Source organism: Hydra vulgaris, chromosome 03 (assembly GCF_038396675.1).
Source record: "Hydra vulgaris chromosome 03, alternate assembly HydraT2T_AEP".
NCBI classification, from domain to species: Eukaryota; Metazoa; Cnidaria; class Hydrozoa; order Anthoathecata; family Hydridae; genus Hydra; species Hydra vulgaris.
The window spans coordinates 44,335,802-44,362,215 of NC_088922.1; the positions used below are offsets into that span (position 1 = coordinate 44,335,802).

General features: G+C 26.0%; 1 protein-coding gene across 1 annotated transcript in view; it reads right to left on the reverse strand.

Annotated features, from left to right (window-relative positions):
• LOC101237115 (huntingtin) overlaps nucleotides 1-26,414 on the reverse strand; it is a 108,662-nt gene that overhangs the window by 54,693 nt on the left and 27,555 nt on the right. The window contains exons 9-26 of the mRNA XM_065793347.1: nucleotides 23,116-23,287; nucleotides 20,308-20,495; nucleotides 19,554-20,202; nucleotides 16,760-16,956; nucleotides 16,356-16,555; nucleotides 15,543-15,705; nucleotides 14,561-14,803; nucleotides 14,168-14,401; nucleotides 13,268-13,786; nucleotides 12,321-12,556; nucleotides 12,033-12,114; nucleotides 9,941-10,161; nucleotides 9,222-9,385; nucleotides 6,652-6,788; nucleotides 5,397-5,510; nucleotides 5,205-5,324; nucleotides 4,021-4,369; nucleotides 757-1,052 (exon numbers count right to left, since the gene is read on the reverse strand). Of these exons, the coding sequence (XP_065649419.1) occupies nucleotides 757-1,052; nucleotides 4,021-4,369; nucleotides 5,205-5,324; nucleotides 5,397-5,510; nucleotides 6,652-6,788; nucleotides 9,222-9,385; nucleotides 9,941-10,161; nucleotides 12,033-12,114; nucleotides 12,321-12,556; nucleotides 13,268-13,786; nucleotides 14,168-14,401; nucleotides 14,561-14,803; nucleotides 15,543-15,705; nucleotides 16,356-16,555; nucleotides 16,760-16,956; nucleotides 19,554-20,202; nucleotides 20,308-20,495; nucleotides 23,116-23,287 (4,284 nt within the window). The remainder of the gene's footprint in view (nucleotides 1-756; nucleotides 1,053-4,020; nucleotides 4,370-5,204; nucleotides 5,325-5,396; nucleotides 5,511-6,651; nucleotides 6,789-9,221; nucleotides 9,386-9,940; nucleotides 10,162-12,032; nucleotides 12,115-12,320; nucleotides 12,557-13,267; nucleotides 13,787-14,167; nucleotides 14,402-14,560; nucleotides 14,804-15,542; nucleotides 15,706-16,355; nucleotides 16,556-16,759; nucleotides 16,957-19,553; nucleotides 20,203-20,307; nucleotides 20,496-23,115; nucleotides 23,288-26,414) is intronic.

A 26,414-nucleotide genomic window follows, 5' to 3' on the forward strand; every position in this document is an offset into this window, starting at 1 on the left:
CGTGTTTTTTCTGATGAAATTTGCATAGTCTGAAACACTGCACTGACAGATACTAAATTGCAGAATACTTTAAGAACCACAACCAGTAAGTTGTCAACTGACATTAAAAATATTATGGAAAAAGGGCAGGTTCGTAATTACCAATAAATTATTATTTGTACCTAATAGCTAGTTAGTATATATGTGTTAGTATATAGTATATATTCCTTTGCAAAGTTTCATTTAATAAATTAAAAAAATCGATATCTTAAAAAATATTTTCAAAAATCTCTGTCCCTTAGTTAACAGCTAAAAAAATAACTTTGGCCCTCATCAAAAAAGTTGTGGCCACCCTTGTCATACATAAATGATAAGTACTTTAAGGTTTCAAACAAAAATACCATATTATATTAAAATCAATCAATAAATAATCAAATTATTAAAACTATTGTTGCATTCCTAATTAATATATTAATACCCATAAAAAAAAAAAGAAGACATCATGAATGTTATATGATGGTAAAAGTTAAATGTTATAATTGTACCTCATACATCATGGATGAATGAGATAAAAGTTAAATGTTATATGATGGAGGTAAAAGATGGAGTTGAATTATGAAGGAAGAGAAAATCATGTATGCGTAGGTTTATAATTAGTGAATAAAATAAAGCGTTCTTTATTAACAAAAATGAAACCAAAAAATTAATAATTATACAAATAATAATTAAACCAATTAAAATACATTTCTAAATAAAAATCTAAATAATAAAATTAACCTTTAACTTTACAGTCATTAAATCACAATGCAATAAAAATGTGGCCTGGTCAATTAAGTCATATTTCCATGTACAATAATGTTTTTCTTTTGTAAGATTCATGCACTGTATCCAAAAATCAAAGTTCATTGAACCTAACGAATGAATAAAATAAACCCATAAAAGGAATAGTTGAGGTTCTAATGATTTAATTCCTGATAGTTGCATTGTAAGTTGGATATGCAAGCTTGAAGTATCTGGAGTTTTTGAAAAAACCAACAAAGAAAGGAGTACAGATGTAAGCTTTTTGAATGAGCCTAAAAATATTGTAACACTTTAAGTAAAACATTTAGAAAATAATAACTAATTATATTCAATAATAAATAATTAATAAATATTAAATAATTAATTATAATCTTTATAATTATAATTATAAATGCAAGTTCTTATCATATTATTGACCTCCAAATGACAATTCTTGGTTACCTTATCATGATTAGGCGTGGAAATGTGTAAAAAAGAAGACATTTGCTGCTATATACTCTATCTTACCTTGCTAATAATAAATATTTTACATGGCTTTAAAATTTGCTTATGGGAAGTTTGCTGCTGCTTCTTATAAAAACCCTTTTTTTGGTATTTTTTTGAATTTTTTTTTTTGTTACTATAAGTAGCAACTATGATAATCTATTTTCAAAATTTTCTAAAACTATTTTATCCTATTATTTGCTAAGCATATTGATGTTCATTGCCGTAGCAAGCTTTGTTTAAGGCTTAACATAATGTGCAACTCCATCCTTAGAGAGGATGGGGCATTTGTCAATATCTATTAAATTGGCCATTTGTCAATATCTATTAAATTGGCCTAAAAGTTACTGAAAACTTTGAAATTATATATAAAAAGATTTGATTGAATATTTACAGTATTTTACAAATTTTTCTTGATTTAAAGACGTTATTGAAATTTTTTTGCTAAATTTGAACTATTTAAAAATATAATTAGCATCAAAAATAACGAACTAATAACTTCAAGGTCATAAATTCCACCGCTATGTTTAAATAAGTGCTTTTAAGACTTAAGTCTCACTTGCCACAACCTTGCTAGGGCACTTTTGAGTATATAAACCAATAAGTTAAAAAAAATGAGGGGTTGGGGGGGGGGTAAATCTGTAAAAAGAACCAATCAAAATTTTTATTTTAAAAAAACCAACCGGTTTCCTTAAAATAAAAATAAAAAAAAGTCTTTAAAAACTAAAATTCACCCAACTGAATTGAGTCAAATACCCAACTAAATTCATCAAAAAACTGACTGTAATTTGAAAATCACCTTGGTAGGGGTAGCACATCCCCTTCTCCCCCACATCCTCCCCACAAAAATATTTTTGTATGCAATCTCTACACATAAAAAAATCTTTGTTTCTTTAAAACACTCAACAAAATTAATACACAATAAAACTTGTTAATCTAAAAAAAATTTTATTCTTTGTATTTTGTGAATATTTTACATCATAGTTGACTAGAAAGGCTAGAAATATGTCATACACAAGCTCAAAAGACAAGCTAACTCAGAAAACATCTACTTTGTGTTGTTTCACAAAAGTAATGTAAGTAAAAGTAACATATAACAACTTGAGCATTTTATTGCTTTTTTATAAAAATGCGCAATTCTTAAATTGATTATAAAAATTTGACTAAAAGATGTGGATTTTTCACTTGTGGGTCTTTATAATTTTATATTTTTTGTTAAAATATTCAAAGAATACCCAAATACTACAATGATAAAATGCATATTTTTGAAACAAAGAAATTAATTTTATAAAACTATATAACAAAAAATTTTTAAAAATTTCCGGAAATTTTTAGTAAAATTTCCCAAAAAATTTCCAGAAATTTTTAACCCTAATAAATGTAATAATAAATTTAAATCTTATAACTAAATTATAACCTATTAAATATACCTATTTTCTTATTAAACAATAGTAATTTCTATGACTAAATAATTGATCTTTCTCAACACTTTAACTTCAAAACACAACACTTTAACTTCAAAACACAAGCATGGACAAACAAGGCTATTGAATGGAAAAACAAGTTGAGTGTACTATACATACATAAGGGTTTTGGTTTGGGCAGGCAACCTTTTTTTTAAAATAATTATTTCAACTCTGAAATCAAAGTTTTCAGAAGTAAATTCATTGTTTAATAAAATCTGGATTTATTTTTAAAAATAAATCTAAATGTTGATAACAAAATACAGCATATAAAGGGCCAATCTGTCTGAAATATTGCCAAATTTGGCTTAAAACTTGTTAATAAAAAAAAAGAATTTCACTGGATGAACAACTCACTGATATCTGTGATTGATGTTCTACCCGCCTGGTAGGGCAAAATCTAAAATAAAAAAGAGACTGCCTAAGATGCCTACTTATTGTAACACTTTTTAGATCACCTGAAGCAATTATTTAATAATTGTCCCACACAGCTTCATTTTGTTTTTCCTAAAGTATTATCTGACAATATCAATAGTAGTACTAGTAGAAACATAGTTTTAAAGAACTGATTAATTTAAAAAACTACATTTTTTATACTTATTATATTTTGTTTAAATTAGGTGAAAATAATTAAACCAAAATAATGTAAACAATTAATAATAATTATTACCATTATTTTATTGTTATTATCTATAAAAAAAAAAGATGTATTCCACAATTATAGATATTTAAATAAAAGAGCTGTCAGATGCTTTTAGTTGATACAATGCTCAAAAAAACATTTGTTGAATTCAAAGTTGTTACAGAACATTTTTACAATTTTTCAGGTCTTTTTCTAAGTATTCTCGATCTCTGTAACCAATTTAAATTCCAAACTTTTTCCAGGATTTTCTAAGTGCTGAATACTACTTTAAGTCAACAACTTATAAAAAGTTTTAAATAATGAAATTGTTAAAACTAACATTTTAACTGTGAACTGTATATAATAAAAAATTATATTTATATGATAAAAAAATTTATTATTGAAATAATAATTTTATTCTTATTATCATAATATAAATATATTCAATTATGTGAGTCTAAGAAATATTTTATTTTTAAAAATGGAAAACTAAATAATATCACTCTGTTCACTTTTGTTTTGTTCATCATTCTGGAGCATTATATTCTGGGGCTATGCGACTATCAAATAACTAATTACATGTCAATTTTTTGAAAACTTGTTTAACTTTTGTTTGAAAAACAATACTTATATTCCAAAAAATTATTAGAAAAAAGGAAAAAAAAAATTAACCTGATTTTCCGATATAAGTTAAAAGAGAAAGAAAGACGCGAAGCGTTTGAACAAGTAAAGAAACACGTGTATTGTATATTGTAACTTCACAATAGCGTTGGCATACATTATTAATAGCCATGCTTAATATGTTAAGAAGAAAAGTAGCAAGATAGTTTGTTGCAGCTGTATCATTGTCTACACTGCTTCCTGCAATTTTCTCTTGATCTAAAACACTACTAAACAATGTTTGAGAAGTATCAAATGATGGAATATGTGATAATATGATTTCTTCACTATTCTGCATTATTAAAGTTCTAAGAAGGGAAATTACAGCAGCAATCCTTCGTATCTCTTCCTGGCATGTTGTCTATAATTAAAATAAAAAAAACTATATATATCCCTCAGCCCTTCCCTCTCCTCCCTCCCCTTCCCAAAACAAAACAAAGCACTAATTTAAAAAATTTATTTCAGATTAATATCATTAAAAACAGAATAAATTCAATAAAGAAAATTGTTACTTTATATTTAAATGTCTGAAAGTTGTTACTTTATAAATATAAATGTGAAACATGCAGGATATAACTATGTGATAAATATGAGATTTATAAGACATATTTGCAAACAGAAGTTATATAAAAGTTTAGTGCAGATTTTTAATCAAAAATTTATTTATTCAAATTATTTATTTGAAGTTTTTCATAAAAATCATTTCTTAAAAAAGTTATCTGTTATAAAATAAGGTACAACTAAATGCAACTAACTAAAATAGCTTTAGGTGATAAACTACTGATCAGGTTTACAAATATGTCCCATAGGCATTTAAGAGTAAATATCTGAAGTTTCATTCAAATCAGATCATATGTAAAATAATGGCGAGACGAAACAGTCAATTTGTACACCAACTTGTGAATTATTTTGTAAGTCTAGCAAAAGGGAATAAAGCAAAGACAGAACACTATTTTATGGATGCTAAAGTATCACAAAAGAAAAAATGTGTAAAGAATAATGCAAAGATACAAAAATAAAATTAGAGTTGGATTTATGCATAGCTGACATTTAAATATATTTTGTGGAAAATAAATAATTTGTTGGTCATTATAAATATGCATTATAAACATACATCCATTATAAATATACATTATAAACATACATCCATTATAAGTATACATTATTATATAAACATCCATTATAAGTATACATACCGGGGTAGCTAAAGTAAACATTGACTTCAGAATGATGTCAGCAGGTCGAAGAGCCAAAGGAGCAACAGAATCAAATAGATCAAAAAGCAAGTATAAGTTTGATAAGGTATCAACTGTTAACTACAAGAATATAAATGTTTAACAATTTTGTTACTTATTTTTAAATATGGATTTAATATGATTTAATACTACCTCCAACTTAGCAAGACTCGGTAAAAGAGTATCAATTATTTGTCTAGATAATCGTTTCCATCTCTCATCATCTGCTTTTGAATTAATTAGGACATGTCTCAACATAGTAAGTACCTATCAACAAAAAAATATTTAAACAACTATATATTAGAATTATTATTAAATTCTATTAATACACTTCTCACTCCACTATTTATAAGAGTGTTGTTTATATTAGTAAAAATCTTTTTTTTTGCCTAAAGCACTTACTGCAACTACTACTAACAAGAATTGAACAAGTAAGCATTTATAAAAGAAGTTATAGAATATTCAAGTTAAATATAATATACTAAAATGATAAATACTAATGTAGATAGGAAATTGAAAAAAAAAAAAGATAGAGAAAGACAAGTCATGTTTTCTGTATCATCACTTTCCATTACATGCCTTGCTGGGTTTTTCGGTTTTACGAATTACTTTGATATTTATAAAAATTACAAATCCAATTTTTCCCACATCTTTCATTCTTTAAACTTTTCAAAACAATAAATATTTCTTAAACAATTCTTTATAAAAAATCCTAATGATAACAATTAGTTGGTTGTAAATAAATTGTTAAAAAAAAAAGCATTTTTAAATTATGTTTTATAGACCTTATTTTTCAAGACAAATAAAATTATAAAAGCTCTTAATAAAAAAATGGAATATAGACTTTTGAAAAACTTTTAAAAACACAACATTTATTAAAATAGATAACAGTTATTTTAAACATATTTGTTAAACATGCATATTTGTAATATCTGTAACAGCTGTTTACAAAATCTGTTTCATTAGTGAGAACAATTTTTACTGCATTTTATACTTTACATTGATCATTTGATACATCAGTTCTAAAGCCTACAAATGTATGTAAACAAAGAAACTAGCAAAGTTTTAATATAACTAAATATACATATAAAAAAGTAAACCAGTAAAAGTAAATACATATAAAAAACTAAACCAGTACTTTATCTCATAATAAAGTAAATAAAAATTATAAAAATAAAAAAACATTAAACTAGCAATATTTTAACCACAACTTTGGTCCCTAACACCATCATAAAACAAAACTACTTTTAAAAATAATGGTGTCATATCACTAATGAAACTAAATACCAATAACTATATAAATATACAGCAATGATAATAACTTAATAGTAAAACTAAAAATAAATAGAAAAACCAGTTTTTAACTAAAAACATAATATCAACTGTCTTAATTTAATAAATAAAATACTTGTGGGTAGTGTATGACTCTGAGCAACATGGATACCACAACTTCTCGCTGAATGTCTAAATCTTTACCACTGTCTGATCTAACTTGACTCGAAGATCCAAATAAGTCTTGAACAATAGGTTTTAATGCAGGAATTGCTAAAATGAATTACAATGTATGCATATGTAGCTTTATATTTTTTTAATGTAAAAACAAAATTTAAGAATAATCAATAAAAAGTAAACATATAAAAATTATTTTAAAAATATATTAAAATGATAATTGAGAGAAAAATTTGAAAGTAATAGAGCAAAACACTAAGCACCGAAAAGTTTGTTTTTTGCCAATTGAAGTTAAAGATAATTCATTTAGCAAATATTACTATTTGTTAAACAAATAGTGCTATTTATACTATTCGTTTAGCAAATAGTACTATTCGCTAAATTTATTTGAAAGTTACCTATCTCAAGGTTATTTATCTTGAAAACAAAAGCTTGAAATTGGTCTTTAGGTATATATTCAACTATTTTTCAGTTAGAGAATAGTGTAAAAGACAGAAATAAATGTTTACTTTTGTATCTATAAAGATTAATCATCAATAACAGTTTCTAAAAATACGCATATATATTACAATATACATATATATTACATATATATATTACATATATATTACGCATATATATTACAATATATCTAATTTTACAGTAAAAGTAGTTAAGAGTTGTACCATGGCTTTAACAAGACTTTTTGGAATATCTTTTAAACTATTGGAAACTTTGTACCAACTCTTGCAAAACTATTTAAAATCATAATGAACAGTTGCAGAGTATTTTTAGACAAAAAATTCAGTCCTTTATTTGAATTGGAATTTGATATAAGTGAAAAAACTCACATGTTGCTTGATAAGAGCATGTACTTTCAGTGACACTCAGACCAAATTTGACAGTGACTGACATTTGACAGTGACACTCAGACCAAATTTGAGCTTGTTTGTACTTGTTAATGGTTGATTCATGTTCAGGTAACAAGCTAGAACCAAGACATGCAACAGATTTTAAACATATAAAGGAATTAACTATAGAACTGATAGGTTTATCTTTTTCTAATATCAAAGATTAATTCTAATTATCTACCTTTAAATTAATTATCAAGCAGCCTTTAGAACCTAATGTTTGGTTCCAATAGCTTGCTGATAAAGAGGTATCAACGGATTGCAAACATCTTTCAAGATTATTGTAAATTTTATTTTTATTTCCACTGAGTAGATGAAGTTTTATTGTAGCAAGAAATAACCTTCATATTATCAGGCAGATCAACTAGCAAATGGTTAACAAAATAATACTGATGCAGCTGAAGTCTTAGATTTTTTTTTAATCTTTACAGGTAGCTTTGTAAGCATTAGCAGATGAAGAAATATTTACCAAAGTTCTGATTGCAAGTTCATTATTGTTTTTACAATAATCCAATTATATGGAATCTTTTTCACAGATGATTTCTTTTACATTACAATAATCATTTAAAAACTACTTCACTTAATCTGTTGCTTATATTATTTTTAAATTTTTCCCCCTCCATTTTCTAAATATGTTAAGAGCTTTGGCTACCTAGTCTAAAAGTCCACAAGAGTTTTTAAATAGATTTATTGTTCAAATAGGATTTTTTCAACGGAAAAAAGCACTTTTACAAAATTTTTCCACTGTTTAACATCAACTGCTTTGCCTTTGGTTGGAAACTAAATTTTAGTTCTCTCTGCAAAATTTTCTTTTCAAAACATTGAGCATTGAAATTTAGCACCTCGTGTATCCTAATATGAAAAAAAAATTACAAAGTTATGACCTTGTAAAGTTGACAAATCTCTCAAATAGAGGAGTTTTAAATTTTCCTTGGCTGCCATAACTAAATGAAAAAATATTTTTTTTAAATAAATTAACTTTTCCAATAAATTTTGATCTATTTTAAGACTACTAAAAAAAAAGTTTTATTTTCCCTTGTACTTTTAGGAAGTGGGACCTTAATTTTCAGAGTAATATTGTTTCCAGGTTCCGATCATAGTAACTTTTTGTAAAACATTTATTTGACACTAGTATTAATATTAGAAAATTTAAAGTTTGCACAAGTTACCTTGAAAAGCAAAAGTTTATGACCTGCCTGTTTAACCACCCTTTTTTTTTAAGATGTTGACAGAATATTTTCAAAACTTTGATTATAATTGTATGAGGTATCATGGTTTTGAAAATGTAAACTGCTTCTAGTAGAATTTTTTTTCTAAACTAATTTATTTTTGTTAAGGTGTGCAATTCTTTATCTATTTCATCTGATACCAAAAGTATTATGCACTAGTGTGTTACTTTTTTCATTTTGTTTTAACATTTTTTCTTCTAGCCTTCCCTAATTTTATCAACACCGACCATCACTGAGTGAACATAAATTATGTATATTTATAGATATTTATAGATACATTATCAACATTTATAGATACATTATCAACTTTTATGTGTTTATAGATACATAAGTTATCAACTTTTTTATCAATCCTATTATGGAATCAAATTATAAAATTTCAAAAACATTTTTAAAAATTAAAAAAATACCATATAAATGAACAGGCTGACCACATGCCATCACACTATCACAAAGACGCATTATACGTGGCATCCCAATAATGGCTTTGGCTTGTGTAAATTTAGGTTGAAAACATTCATATGAAAGAAGAACTAAGAATTGAAATACAGTTGGAATAAAAAGTTCCGGATTTCTAAAAGCAATATTTTTTCAAAAAAAAATTATACAAACTATTTTCAACAACTTTTATTAATAAAGAATTTTATCATAAATAGAACTTTATAATAGCAGATGCCTTACCAGGGACAAGTGGCCAGTAATCCAGGAGGTCTAAAGGATTCGACCTCTTGTTTAACATAAAAAGTGCCATGATTTTGAGTTATTAACTCTCCAAAATACAGTTTCATAGAAAACTTAAGCTTATTTGAAAGGAATAATTTATAAGAATTTTTAAGAGAGACAAAAAAATATAAAATCTCCACAAAAGAAAAAAAAAATATCAAAAATCTATATTTACTTATATAAAAAAAGTTTAACTTTATATTAACAAAAAATAAATTTAAAAATTTATACCTGTTTTATTTGCTTAAAAATTTATGTTTGTTTTATTTTTCAAGTCAAAAAATAGTTTTTAATGTTATTTAAAATTTTTATTGAACGCTTAAAAACTTGAAAAAGCAAAATTAAGTTTTTATTTGTTTAAAAATAATTTTTTTGCCTTGAAAAAAATTAATAATATAAAGAATACCTAATTTGACCTTGCTCAACAAGTTCAAACTGCTTCAAAACATAGCCTATAAAAACTTGATCACTATCAAGCAACGAGTAATTCACACGCAATCTTATCAATTGATCAATAAGATGTATTGTCTGGCACTGCAAAGAAGTGCTACTGGTGGTTGTGTATGATTTTAAGGCATGAATAACAAGCGGCTCAAACAAACGAATATAAGACTGAATTGAAGACATCTAAATTTAAAAGAACTTTAACAAAAAATAAATAAAAAAATAACAAAACAAAAAAAAATTAATAAAGAACATTTTATTAAATTTTTAGAAACCAATTAGAATAAGAAATTATGGAGTCATAATTGTAAAAGAAGTTATTCTAATATACTCATGGTTACTTAGATTCTATATGGTAAGTCCAGAAATCATTTAGCTGTAATTTTAGCTTATAGATGTGTTTTTTTAAAGATAAATTTCAAGTTTTCTGTAACCTTTGGAATTAGAAAAAATGAGCTTGGCAATTATTTGCCAATCTCAATCTTTTATAAGTCAGCATTAGGCTGGCAAAAAAATTTGATACAAAGGTCTTACCTTAAAACACAGAAATAAGGTCAGCAATTTTTTGCCGACCTTAAACAGTTTTAGGTCAGCAGTTAGGTCGACATTGCTGAATGCCAAACCAAATTCCGAGGGCTGTTTCTGTGTAACTTTTTCTAAAAGAACTCATGACTTTCGAAGAAATAAAAAACCAAAAAAAAAAGAACTTGTGCATATACACACATCCTACATTAGAATAATATGTGACAGATTTTTAGACAAAAAAGGAAAAAGAAGAACAAAAGTAAAAAAATAAAATATTCTGTTTTAAATGTCCTCCATTCATAAATAATACCAAAATCAAACCCTCAGTCTATAGCACTAAAGTAATTATAGTTATTTCAGTATGAAATTTTTAATTTTTTATATTTTTGTAAACATTAAATGTTAATAGTCTTACATTCATTGAATAAAATTGTTAACATGAAATTGACAGTAAATAGTTCCAATAGTAGTTATTTAAGTACACAAAAAATATAAGAAGAAAAAAAAATTAGTAAAAGCTAAAAAAAAGTTAAAAAAAAAGAATTAGTAAAGACAGGAAAAAAATCTTAATATAAAAAAGAAGTTATAGAAATAAAAAAAAGAAACCATGGAAACAACATTCATCCATTTAGAAATAAAGTCTTATAGAAAGTTAACATTCAATGCACATTTACAACTTTCATTGATACAAACAAAAATTAAATTTCTTGGTTTTAACTCTGACGTATCATGTAAGTGATAATTTATTCATAAATAATAAAAAGTAACAAATTTAACACTTTTTTTATATATCAGACTATACAGACAACTTTTGATTTGCTTGACGGCTACATCAGAAAGAATTTGATCAACCTTCTGATTTTTACATTTGAGATTGAGAAAATGATTAACCAATGAACTTGTTAAATTAATTAATAGTAATATTAATAATTAAATTTAATTAATACAAGCTACTTGATACAATTAACAGAAACAATTATATTCTTGAAAAAGATGTAACCGTAAGCAGTACTGATCATTAGGAATCAATTGGCAGCAGCTGTGAGCCGATTAAATTTGCTTTTTTACTTAAAATGTCTATGAAAATTATTATTATTATTTTAAATTCATTCAATATCATTAGAGAGTAAATGTACATATAAACTTCTAATGATATTGGATGAATTATTTTGAATAATTACGAATATAGTGTTAAAAGCATGTAAAAAAATTCTGAAAGATTGAAATGGTAAACAATTAAAAAAAAAAAAAATCAAAGCATTTTTACAATTTAGTAGTAAAAAGTGGTGGTGTCTCAAAATAATCAGGATTGTACTGACAAAAAATGAGCAGTTAGACAGTCAATATCAGCAGATTATTTATTGACAATAATTTTAGCAAAAAGTTAAACATGCATGCATATTTATGCACCTATGTGCATATTTCTGCATCTGCAAACTTCTGCATCTGCATGCATATTTTTTGACAGACCCAAAATAAAACTATTAAATATATAAATTAATAAAAAATAAACAAATATAATAAAATACCTTCTCTTTGCTAACCTTATCCAAAGGTCTATTTGCAGTAAATGAATTTTTAAATGATTTCAAAAAACTTGCAGCTCTTGATCTAAAATATTTTGCATTTTTTTTGTAATAAATTATTTTTGTAATAGTCTTTTTGTAATAAATTATTTTTGTAATAAATAATATTTCAATTTGTAATAAATTTGTTTTTGTAATATATTACTATTTAATAAATACAATAAATTACCAAAACTACCATTTTGGATATTATTGCATTAACTTCAATAAAATACTAATGCTAAAAATTACCTATTTTCAACCACTTGTGGCACACATTTCAATGAATCATAAACATGGTTATAGGGAACTAAAAAGCATGATTCAAAAACATCCTCTGTTTCATATTCTAGAGAATCAGGAAAGTTACTTTCTTCATAAAAGTATGTGGGATCACCATGATACTTTACCAACTGTTGTGTACTTTCAGCAAGTTTAAATGTTTCTGGTTGATTAGCAGCATTTGTACCAAATAAACCTTTTAATAGCTAAAACAACAATTATATATATATATATATATATATATATATATATATATATATATATATATATATATATATATATATATATATATATATATATATATATATATATATATACATATATATATACACACACACACAATTGGTTATGCATTCATCTTTCTGACAGAAACTATATATGTCAAAATTAACTTAACTATTATCTATCAATAAAAGTAACTAAACTGTTGTTGCTCAAAAAGATGACATTACTTAAACACCAAGGCTGTTGATTTCAATTTTTTTTTAATATTTGATTCCATGGTGTTATATAACATTGTGATATTATGATAACATGTTATACTATATGATTACAATTTTTTTAATACTTCATTCCATGGTGTTATACAACATTGTGATATTATGATAACATGTTATACTATATGATTACAATTTTTTTAATACTTCATTCCATGGCATTATATAACATTGTGATACTATGTTATACTATATGATAGAGAGAGAGGAATTTCTTTATTAAACAAATCAGAGTTATAACCCATTTTTTGTGAAGAAATTCACTTCAAAGAGTTATAGTATGAGCATGATACTACAAGAAAAACATCAAGTTCAAACATCAACCCTTTTCCAATAAAAACAAGTCCTCCATTACTTCTGCATTAACCATCATACTAGATAATTTTACATTTAAAAAAATTAACTTTTTATTTTATTTACCTGTTGAAGTGCTAAAAATGATGCTTCTTCATCTATTAAAACAGTTGTTTTAATATACTCAAGAATTTCTTCAACATAAGGCCCCAATTCAACAAATGTAGCTAGCTCCAAAAGCATACTAAATGTTTCCAAAACGCTTTTTACAAACGAAGTAAACTTATCCAATGAAGATGAAACAGGTGAAACTTGATAATTTTTAAAAACACCTTTTAGCATCACATAAACGTTCATAAAGTGTGGAGAACTTTGAAAAAACCCAAGTTTTTCATTTTTGTCAAAAACATGAGTATAAGGTGATGTAACTTTTGAATCAGGGTTTAAGTTAGGTAAGTTAGGATCTTTTAAGTTAGGTAAGTTAGGATCTTTTTCACTAGCTTTCAACTTTTCAGATTCTGCTTCTTGTTTTTTTGTTGCTGATTTTACAATACTAAATTTACGAGGAGAATTTGAAGTTGGCGTTACACCAGTTGTTAAAGGCTGTTGAATTGAAGAAACACTATCTGGAACTTTATCTTTGTTCTCAAAAATAAAATACAAACAAATCATGAACGTACTATTAAAAAATAGTGAATTTATAAATCTTTAGAAAATTATTTAATTTAAAAAAAGAAATAGTCGATAAACACCAAAAATAAATATTTCATATTTAATAGAAACCAATTATTTTCTTATTGTTTTTATTCAGCTAGATACACAGACCAGATACTTGATATACAAAACTTAAAATTAAATGCTGGATATATAAAACATCAAGTCTATTACAGGATATATATGGATATACGACGAAATCTTTTAAATGTTTTCCCAACAATATCTTTATTACTTAAGCAAAGCAACATTTTTAACAATAAATCTTAAAAACTGTATTTACCTTTAGAATAAGTGGGTTAGAATAATTACCTTTATAATAAGTGGGTTAGTTTGTTCAATAACGTGCAGCAAAATTGAAAACAATTTTAATAAATGTAGAAACAATTTGTGCGCACACGATGTTAGCTCTGCATTGCCAAGTGATGACCACATATTCTCTCCAATGACTGTATCAAGCAAATTAGATTGGTTGCGTTCCTTAGATAGTTGTGCTTTGTCATTCAAATACCTTTTGCTTGCTCCACATAATAAGTGAACAGATAACTGAGATAAAAATAGAAATCATTTTTGATATGTAAAATTAAGAAAACTAAAAGTTACTTAAAGACTTTTAACAACTTTTTAATTTAATAGACAAATTTAATTTAGAAATATTTTATTTAAGATATTGCTAAAAGCTTTTTTTAACAATATCTTAAATACCTTTAAAGCTTGCTCGTGTGCGACAAGATCTAAACTAATCCATGATGAAGAAAGTTGATCAAGTGTCAAAACCAACAAACCCAGTGAACTTTTTTGAACTTCTGAAAAATCAAGTTTTTTACGAAAGTTGTTGCTTGCTTGACTCTCTTTCACTGAGTAACCAGGTAGCATCTCCCATGAAAATGGATGTAGAGAAACCGGGTAAGAAATAGAAAGCAAGTAAAAACACTCTAAACAGCCGAGCTTTGAAAAAAAAAATTATTATTTAATAATATAAATATAAATATATATATATATATATATATATATATATATATAAATTTAAAAAAATATATTTAAAAATACACATAAGAAAGTCTTGTTTTGTGTTGAAAAAAAAATTTCAATTTATTTTTAACATAAATAAGTAAAAATTGCTATCATGTTATTTTAACATTATAAAAACAGTATTTTTAACTTTTCATTAAACTCTATTATAGTTATAATATATGGCGGTCTTTTTAAAAAGATATGTTTATTTTATTGAACAAACAGGCATATACATATATGCATATAAAATATATGTGGATGTCATGTGGATGATTTCTTATAATATAGCATCCAAAATCTTTAATTGCATCTTGAGTGCAGTTTTATCTGATCTTAAACTCAAATCTGAGTGCAATAAATTTCATGTAGTTTCTTTACCATTTCTTTACCATAGGTTTTTTTTGTCAAAATTTGAAAAATATTTCAAAAAGTAAAATACAGAGCAGTACTTAAATCAAGCTCAAATTTAAGATCTTTATTTAAATAATTTAAAACTACGGAATAATAGCCAATCTAGAATCTATACAATACAACTGTTACAAACTGTATACAACGAAGTGCATTTACAAAAAAAAAAAAAATTATCAATCTATATTAGCTATTCACAAAACATTTAGAGCAAAAAATATCAATTAAATATTAATTAAAATTTTTTTAAAGTAATTGATTCTACCTGCACATATTTCAAGGAGAATTTCTTTTGATGCAGCATAAGCTTTCGTAATAAGTAAGTAAGATTTGTGTGAATTGAATTCTTGTTGTTTAATACATGGGCAGATAGACTGGGCAGGCAGCAGATATTTATCTCATTTGGGCAATACAATTTTGGTACAACACTAAACAAATTGTTAATTTAAGTTAACATAAATATAATATAAAACATTGGTTCTGACATTAAAGTGGGCAGAGACAACGTAATCCGTATAATATATATAATATACGTAATAATATATATATATATTTATATATATATATATATATATATATATATATATATATATATATATATATATATACATATATATATATATATATATATATATATATATATATATATATATATATATATATATATATATACATACATACATACATACATACATATTATGTATTTTCTCAAATGCATTTACACATAAAACAATTAATTTAGTAAACCTCTTAACAGAAAAGTACTACTAAAGACATGTTGAGACTTACTTAACTATATCTCACCATGTCATAAGACTATTCAATTCATGGTGAGACAACCAGATACTTCTTAGGAATACACAAGTAGTGGAAGTGCAATCTTAACAACTCTGTCACAGGAGACAAGTCCTTACCACTATTTCTCATATCCCTTCTAATAATTTCAGACAAATAACAATGAATCATTTCAATTTCTTATAACTTATTTAGCTGTAAACTCATTTTAAAGTTCAATAATTTGTACGAGCCCCCCAAACTGTCACAAGAATAAGAAGATGTATTAAAATGAAGAACTTACTTAACTAGAGCTGATGCAGCTTTGCTTCTTACTCTTGAATCTTCATCACCCAAAAGCTTTAAAAGAACATCAATAACTTGATCTTGGATACTGGCATGTTTCACATTTATCCTTGGAATAGAATTCAAATGCACCCAAGAGTTTTGAAGAATATGCAGCAATGAATAGTTTAGTGCTTGAAAGATTTCCATAACTTCAACCTTAAATAATTTTAAAGATTATCTTACTGGTTATTAATTTTTAATTTAAATCCTGTCCAATATTTAATTCTACAATATTAAAAAAAATATATAAGAACAACATTATTCTTTAAACTCATTCCTAAAAAAATAAATAAAAGTTAATAAAAAAATAAACTAAAACCATTTGAAACAAATAGCATAGAAGGAAAAAAAAAAAAAAACCTTGACAAGCCAATATGTTGAACTAGAGTGATCTAACAGCTTCCACACTAGGTCATAACCCAGTAAATTACAAGTAGATTCTAGTATAGCATGAATACATTGTGAAATTGCTTGACAACATTGTTTTACAGCTGTCGCAGATTCATCATTTAAAATTACTAACAACACATTGATGACTTGTTTTAAATCAAGTAAATCTAAATCAGTAATGTAAAAAAATATTAATAAATATAAAACTTTGACAAATAAAAATAAAATACTTGGCTAAAAGGAATGGACAAAGTCACTGTCAAATCTTTAACATGTTTCTCTCAACTCTAAAACTTTAATACAGCAAAGTTGATGGCTCAAAATAAGAATGAAGTGCTAACAAGAATGCTGAGGATGTTTTAATATAAAGATGCTGAAATGTCAAAAATGCCTTAGCGTAATATTGGATCACAAACAATCTCATGTAAATTAATCTTATAAAAATTCTTTTTAAAAAGATTTTCAAAACAAAACAACGAAATTTTTTATTTGTTTTAATCAAACAACAACTTGGGAAAAAAAATTTAATCTGCAAATATAGAAACAAACAAAGCTGTATACATTCAAACTAAATAATTTTAACATTAAAGAATTATTTTTTTAAATAAATCTCCAATATTTTAGTATATAAATATTCTAGTTTATTCATTTATGTAAAGACAGGCATTCGTTTATTATAATGATAAAGCATGCAATTACTGCGTATCAAGTAGCTATTTACTTTTTCATTAACATATATAAACTATAACAAATAAAATTAACTGTTGTATAATAGTTACAAAGAAAAAATCAAATAAAAAGCTGATTACAATTCATAATTATTCACATCATGTGTGATCAAATACATATTATATAATAACCATTGATAAATACATCTTATTATTAATTGTTTTTTCTATGCACATAAGATGCATAGAAAAAACAATTTTTTCTATGCATCTGTGCAATTTTTCTATGCACATAAGATGCATAGAAAAAACAATTTTTTCTATGCATCTGTGCAATTTTTCTATGCACATAAGATGCATAGAAAAAACAATTTTTTCTATGCATATGTGCAAGTAGATAAGCTGTGTTTTCAGGAAAATAATAACTTGTTAGTAGTAGATTATGTAGACTACTTAATTCAGTCCTTCGCTCTTTGATTCTGGAGGCTAATGCATTAAAAATTAACAACTTGTTGGTGTACTCGATTATTTTAATTTAATTAACATAGACTCTAACGCAATGTCAGCAGTTATAAGGTTTGCATTGTGTCGACAAAGTACTTACACTGCTGCTTTTACTGGAATTAGCAGGTTTACTAGTTCAGAAACAATTTCATAATCATTATCTGACATTTTTATAGAACCATTAATACTGATATCAAAAAGCGACTTTTTTATGCAATTTTTTAACTTATGAAACAAGCATTGATAGTAAGCTGTGTGATCTTGTTTTACAATCTTTGATTGACAAAAGTCTAGATTTCTCTTCAATTCTCTCTAAACTATTTAATAAACAGAAAATGGCAACTGTTGTCAATACAGTTTTTGACGCACAACAAATTTGCTAACTGCTCTGACTGAAAGATTTTATTATTGTGTATTAGATGAAGGCAGAGAGGCTAAAGTTATTGCTCTTGACATATCTAAAGCTTTCCACAAAGTTTAGCATGCTGATCTTCTCCATAAGCTTGTTTCATATCTGGGAAAGTTTTTGAGATCATCAAATTGTTTCTTTCTATTCGCTTTATTAAAGTTATTCTTGAAAGCCAACACTCTTCTTTATTTCCAGTAACTTCTGGGGTACCTCAAGGTTCTATTCCTGGGCCTCTTTTGGTTCTTATCTTTATTAATGATCTTCCTGACAACCTTACATCTAAAGTAGCTCTTTTTGCTGATGACTCAACTTTATACTCCTGTCTTGACAAAAAGTCTTCTCTTTTCGATCGCTTAGAACAGGCAGCCGAGCTTGAATCTGATCTCACGCCTGTAACAGATTGGGGCTCACAGTGGCTTGTAAATTTTAACCCCTACAAAACTCAGTTAATTACTGCAAAAAAACTATCGCAGTACTGTGAACATTCTTATATTAATGAATGGCAACCCTCTCACTGAGTTCTCTTCTTTACGCCTTCTAGGATTATCGTTTACTAGTGACCTTTCATGGAAACTATATATACAATCGATTGCTAAAGTAGCATCAGCTAAGTTTACTTTACTTTATCATGCTCACTATTTTCTTACTCCTGATTCCATTCTCTACCTCTACAAATCTCTTCTTTATCCCTGTATGGAATACCATTGTCATATTTGGGCTGGCTTTTCTTATTATGATCTTTCTCTTCTAGACAAGGTCCATAAATGCATTGTAAATGTAGTTGGACCCGCTCTATCTGCTAAGCTTGAGCCTCTTTCCCATCATTGTAAAATTGCATCTCTTTCTTTTTTCTACAAATACTATCATGGTTGCTACTAAAAGGAGCAATTATCTACAGTAAAACATGGCTAAAGAATTGTTAGAGTTTAGGGAGGTTATACTATGGACCAGAGACATTATTTAAAAATCATAAATGTTATGCTGCCATATGCAAATGACAAAATGACTTGAAAATAGATCTTATAACAAGATAATGATCCAAAATATTGGAACTATTAAGGATTTATATCAAGTCACAAAAAAGATTGCTGATATATTGTAAGGTTTATATTAAATCACAAAAAAAACTTCTGCTAAATTAAAAATACCTTACCTCATACAACATTCAAAACTTAAATAATACCTGTTTCGTAAAAGGTTGTAACTTTTTCAATCCATTTTGTAAATTCTCCACCAGCTTGTTTAACTGTACAACATATAAAACTTGATACAATAGCTGCAACTAATCCTCTTAGATGTGGATCATCATGAGTACTAAATAGCATGATGTCCCTAACCAATTGACCATCACTAAAATCAATGTCGTCTGGCAAAGCTTTAGCAACAAAAGCTTCAGGAAATATTTTCAAAGCTGAGCAAATGCAACTTAAAGCCAAAGCTTTGACACTAACTCTAGTTTGAGTATCTGGTAATACACAACCTGGTTTTCCTTGAAGCAAAAAAGAACACATAACACGAACACAATGCAAAGCTGGAACACCTGTGCATGACACAGGATCAAAATTAAATAGCGATTGTAAAGCAACAAAAGAATCTTTATTAAGCAAATCTTTTTGACGCGGATCTTCAAACGTACAACTAGAAAGATCATCTTGACTATCAATACCAAAACTTTGATCAGTAACATAGCCATCAGTATGAGACTCAATGTTAACCATACTTCCTTGAGTATATGTTCGAGGTAAATCCAAAACTCCTTCAAAGTCATTAGGGACATCAAAATTATAAGATGAAATGGATTCAGTTGATACAAAATCATTTTTATCTGTAATCTATAAATTAAATAGTTTAAAATATGATAAATCTTTAAATATTAATATTTCAAAACAAGGTATTTTTTTATTTTTTATAACTTTTTATAGTTTTAAATTAATTACCATAATATTTGAAAAATAATCTATCTTGGGAACTTCCCATAAATTGTTAACGCTTGGTTCTAAACTTGATTCTGCAATATCATCATCTGATTTTTTGCTGTTAAAAATATCACTGGTTGATGATGATAAACTATACAAATCATTAGACAATCCAGAATCTCCCATTTGGCTTGAAGATAAAGAATCATCTGTTGTAAAAAAAAATTTAAACAAAATTTATGTACATATATGTATATATATATATATATATATATATATATACATATATATATATATATACACATATATATATATATTTATATATGTATATATATATATATATATATATATATATATATATATATATATATATATATATATATATATATATATATATATATCGAAATAGCAATGTAATATACTGAAATAGCAGTGTAGTCTCATACTAGAAAAACTACAAAAAAAAAGAAGATAAATGCATTGTTCAAGCTGCTATTAAAAATTGCTACATTTCTACAGATGAGATAAAAGTAAATGAATTTTTTTTTGTAGCTCTGACAAAATGATGACTTTCTTTTTTTATCTCATCTGTAGAAGCTTAATAGCAGCTTAAACCCTGGATAACTCGGTTGGAATTTCAGTTGCCCTTGAACTTTCTCTATCAACTTACTATAAAACTATCCGCTTAAATAATACCCTGGTTAAGTTGGACCATTTGCTAACACATACTTTTTTTATACTGAAATTTCAAATACTTCAATAAAATTCCAAACTTTAAACACTTAAAAATAAATTACCTTTATGTCAAATATGATTAAACATAACTAAATATTTTCACTGATATCTTTGATTCGGTTAATCTTTGATTAAATTTTATTTATTAATGACTATTATATTAAAAATTCAAAAATATCAATTAAAATTCAAAACTTAGAACATTCAAAAATTAAATTTGCACTAAACTTAAACTTTGCACTAAATATAATTTAACAAACTAAACATTTTCACTGATATCTTTGATTTAGATAAGCTTTGATTAAATTTAATTTATTAAAAATGTTGAAGGTTGCTAAAAGAAAGCTAACAAGTAGAACTATAACAGACTTATACTTAATACTAAAGGAACTCATTAAAGGAGAATCATATGTATCTATACCAAAAAAATATGGCATTTGCAACTTAATTGTGACAACTTTTAAGCATTCTATGGATGGTTAGATTGACGGGAAAAAAAAGAAATAATGTATTGTTTAAAACAATATAAGGTATTTTATCATTTCATTGTACATTGATGTTTACATATTTTTCAACCATTTGTCTGAGAAATAATAATAATAAGTTTTTCTTTTATATTCCATCACCCCAAATTAATAGTTTAGCAATCCAGTTCTTTTGTTTTATTTTGTCTAAATGAGATGCAATTGGCTCATTATTACACACTGCATGAAAAGCAAATAAAACCATAGCTAATAAAGTTTGTTGATATTAAAATTATTTTTTTATTTTGTATAAGTGATGGTCAAGAGGTTGCCAATTAAACGACAGCTCCTTGGAAGAAAACGACTTGCTGACAATATCGTCTTTTTACATCTTGCAATATATTTAATGCAGATGAGTTCAATTTGTTTGATAAAGCACTTACAAAAAAAAGTATACATTTGAAAGGTGAGAAATGTAGTGGAGTTAAGAATTGCAAGATACAACTAACTGGCTTGCTACAGCTAAGATATGTGCAGAAAAAACTCCCATAGGTAGTATAGGTCATCGACAATTGCACCACCCATCGGAATATTGAGAATCTCAAATCAGTCACACTCTACTTTCATTACCACAAACACAACTTCATGTTTGCAGCCAATGAATCAAGGACTCATACACAATCATTGAAATACAAGTACCTAACTAATTTGATTAACAAGACCATAAATGCTATTAATAACAGGAAACAAATCCCTTCAATCTCCATACTTGATGCTATGAAAATGCTTGTTCATCCTTAAAATGAAGTTTCAGAAACCACTATTATTAAATGCTTCCACAAAGCAGGATTTAAGGAAGAAATAGGAGTACCAGATAAAGATGATAAATACTATTCAGAAATAAAAAATTCAATTGATCAATTACACCAGCATGACGAGGATCTTATTCCAGATAACTTTACTTAAGAAGATTTATTAACGATTGATGATGACATTTCAGTTATTGGAGGAGTGATAACTGATGAAAAAATTAAATAAATGTTTACTCAGTGTAGTGCCTTGTATTAATGTTTACTCAGAGTAGTCAAATTGGAAGAGTAGCTTTGAATTCTTCAAAGCTATTTGAAGAATTCAAAGCTAATTGTGCAAGTCACTGAAACAAATATCAATATCTTTTTTTTGTTTATAGTATATATCATATATACAAAAATATATATTTCACATAAAATTATATAGTTTATATATGTACATAATATTTAAATATTGAAGAACATTCAATTAGTCTTGGATTTTTAATAAGTCTGACATTTGCAAAGTTGAACAAAGTATATATATATACCCCTTCAGAACCCAAGTTAATGGGATTCTAATCTGTGCGCGTGTGTATATATATGCATATATATGCATATATACATATATATGTGTATATATATGCATATATATGTATATATATATGCATATATATGCATATATATATATATATGTATATATATATATGTGTATATATATATATATATATATATATATATATATATATATATATATATATATATATATATATATATATATATATATATGGGGAAAACAAATAATTAAATGATAGTTTTGAGCCAAAACACAAAGTTGTTACCTAATAAATCAGGTAGTTGACCTGTAATAGTAGCAGCTATGCCTGTTGGAGAAAGTAATATTGATGTTAAAAACTTGGCTTGACATAACAAAATTTGATTCAATGTTTCCAGAGCAGCAGTAACAACATTGTGATCACCATGTTTTGTACAAAACATAGTTACTTCATAAATCTTCAAGAAATAAAAACATTTGTAAAGATTTTTCTTGACATTACATAAATGTTACTCATGTAAACTATGATAATTATACTGTTATGAATAATACAGTAGTTATGACAACAAATCATATGTTATTTAATAATACAGTAGTTATGACAACAAATCATATGTTATTTGATAATATCATATTTGCATAAATATTATAGTTATTACAATATCTTTAAAATAACATATAATATATAACAAGCAATTAAATGATAGTTATATATAATATATAACATATAATATATAACATATAATATATAACATATAACATATAATATATAACATATAATATATAACATATAATATATAACATATAATATATAACATATAATATATAACATATAACATAATATATAACATATAATATATAACATACAATATACAACATATAATATATAACATATAATATATAACATATAATATATAACATATAACATATAATATATAACATATAGTATATAACATACAATATATAACATATAATATATAACAAGCATTATTTATATATAACATATAATATATATGCGTTATATAATGACTCTTAATGACTCTATGTGTTTAATATTAAAAAAATTAAGAGCACTTTATGTAAAAACCATTAAAATTAAGGAAACTAAATAAACTTTATTGTAAAAAAAAAAATCACAAAAACTTGTTTTTTTTTTTAATTTAAAATATTTTAATCTTTTTTTACTATTTTTATTACTTAATTTTATTTAATTGTCTTTTCATTTTTGTTTCATTGACTGATTTATTTAGAGCTTAGCGTAGTGGAGTGCACATACATTGGCTGACTTAAAAAGGGAGAACATGCAGGTAGTGTACATACATTGGCTGACTTAAATAGGGAGAATATGCAGGAAGTGTACATACATAGACAAATATTTGAATTAAAAAGTATTGATTTATATCGCAATTTCCTAATATCATTTTTACATTATTAATCTAAATATGTGCGCTTTAATTTTTCAGAACAAGAAGAAAAAAAGAAAAATGAAGGAAAAGATTAAAGGCCAAACCCTCAGTCGATGTAGCAGCACTCCTTTAAGCCACCAGGCTTTAAGATAGTCAATTTATGTAATGAAGCCCTCGCAGAGCTTTCTGCTTTTGTATGATGTCATAAGTGTGTGTAACGCTGCATTTATGTATGATGTATGTGTATATATATATATATGTGGGTATATATATATGTGGGTATATATATATATATATATATATGTGGGTATATATATATGTGGGTATATATATATATATATATATGTATATATATATATATATATATATATATATATATATATATATATATATATATATATATATATATATATATATATATATATATGTATATATATATACATATATACATGTATACATCTATATATAATATATATATATATATATATATATATATATATATATATATATATATATATATATATATATTAGGATGCTCTGAAAAATTTTAGGTCAAAATTTTTTAACTGCCTGGATATTTTCCCATTTGTTTCATCATAAAATACAAGAAAAATTATACTTTAAGATTTAGAAATAACTGTAAGCCTTGCCACCACAAAGAAAATGTTTTTCATATTATTTAACACTGAAAATACTACAAAAAAATTGTAACATAAAAAATATAAAAATTTTTTTTTTCAAAATTTAGAAAAACTGTTGATATGTTCATTTAAACAATGAACATAACGAAAAAAGTTCAGTAAGGTTATTTTATAAGATTTAAATATATTAAACTAGTACTGATGTCTCTAAGAAAAAAAGAATAGAAGAAACATAGAAGAGTGCATTAAATATGCAAGCACAACGCAGTTTCTCCATTTTATCTTGATCACAATTCAGCTAGTCACAAAAGATATACATCTTAGCACTATATATAACAGTTGCCATCCAGCAGGCATGATGGTTTGCATCAGGTTTTAGACAGTGCACTCCACAAGGAGGCATTTCTCCCAAAAGTATTAATATGAGTTCTGCACATTCTCTGTAATTATCACGCGGCAAGCTGACGCCGTCAGTTGAAGTCAACATTTATTGCAAAAAATTAACAACTTTGTCTTTCTGCTGCTTAAGACAACGATCAGTGATATGCAAAATTTTAAATTTTGATTGATCTTCGATGGTTTCCCAAGATTTCTTAAATTCTTGGAACTCAAGAGTGTCAGGACTGGACGTTGGACCAAAAATCTTTTGCCAGGCAGAACATAAAATTCTTTTCATGCACTATTTTTCCACCCAGAATTTGATGCTGTGGGACTGTTCTAGCTTCCACCAAACCACAAGAGAATGGCTGTTATTAGCCATAGTTGCACCAGTTCCATCAGAGATAACTGGAACCCAAGTAATTTACCTTCTTTACAGTTTGGAATCCCAGCTTTAAGAACACCTAGCCATTCAGCATCCTATGGAACAATTTTTCCATCCCAATGTAATGTAACATACTTTGGGGAAACAAATGTAGTTTCAATCTAATCCCCATATTTTATTCGAAGTTTTTTAGCTGCTGTTCTGCTGCTTGTTTTTGATAAAGTCACACACTGCAAATCAGCATCACCCTCTGAAATTATAGCTGCCATGAAAGCTGCTCTTTTACCAGCTGATAAATTTAAGCGATCTGCCATTGCTGAAATTTCTTCACTTTTAAATGGATTGCGTAGAAGAGCCGGTGTAATTACTCTGTTTTTATCAGGCTGGATGTTTTTTGGTTTTGTAGCAGATTTAGGTGGGTTTTCAAAATCTTCATCTTCAAAATAGTCTGAACTGCGTGTAACTGTAACACTAGAGTCATCTGCAGATTGCAAGTCTTCTTCAGGACTTATAGTTTCAGGTTTTGTGTTTGTTGTTGCTAAAAGATCTTCTTTTTTCTTCAACCATTCTTCTTGTCATTTTAATTCTCTCTCTGTATTTTCTGTGTAATTCTCCTTTTGTATGCTCGCCTCTAACTGCCATAAGATATTCAATATCTTCTTTTTTCTGCTCACTATCATGAAGTGGATCAGTTTCTATTTTGTTTTGTGCATCTTGGGGAGCAATATAAAAATAATTTTCCAGATCATTAACAAACAGTTTTTCTTTAGCTTCA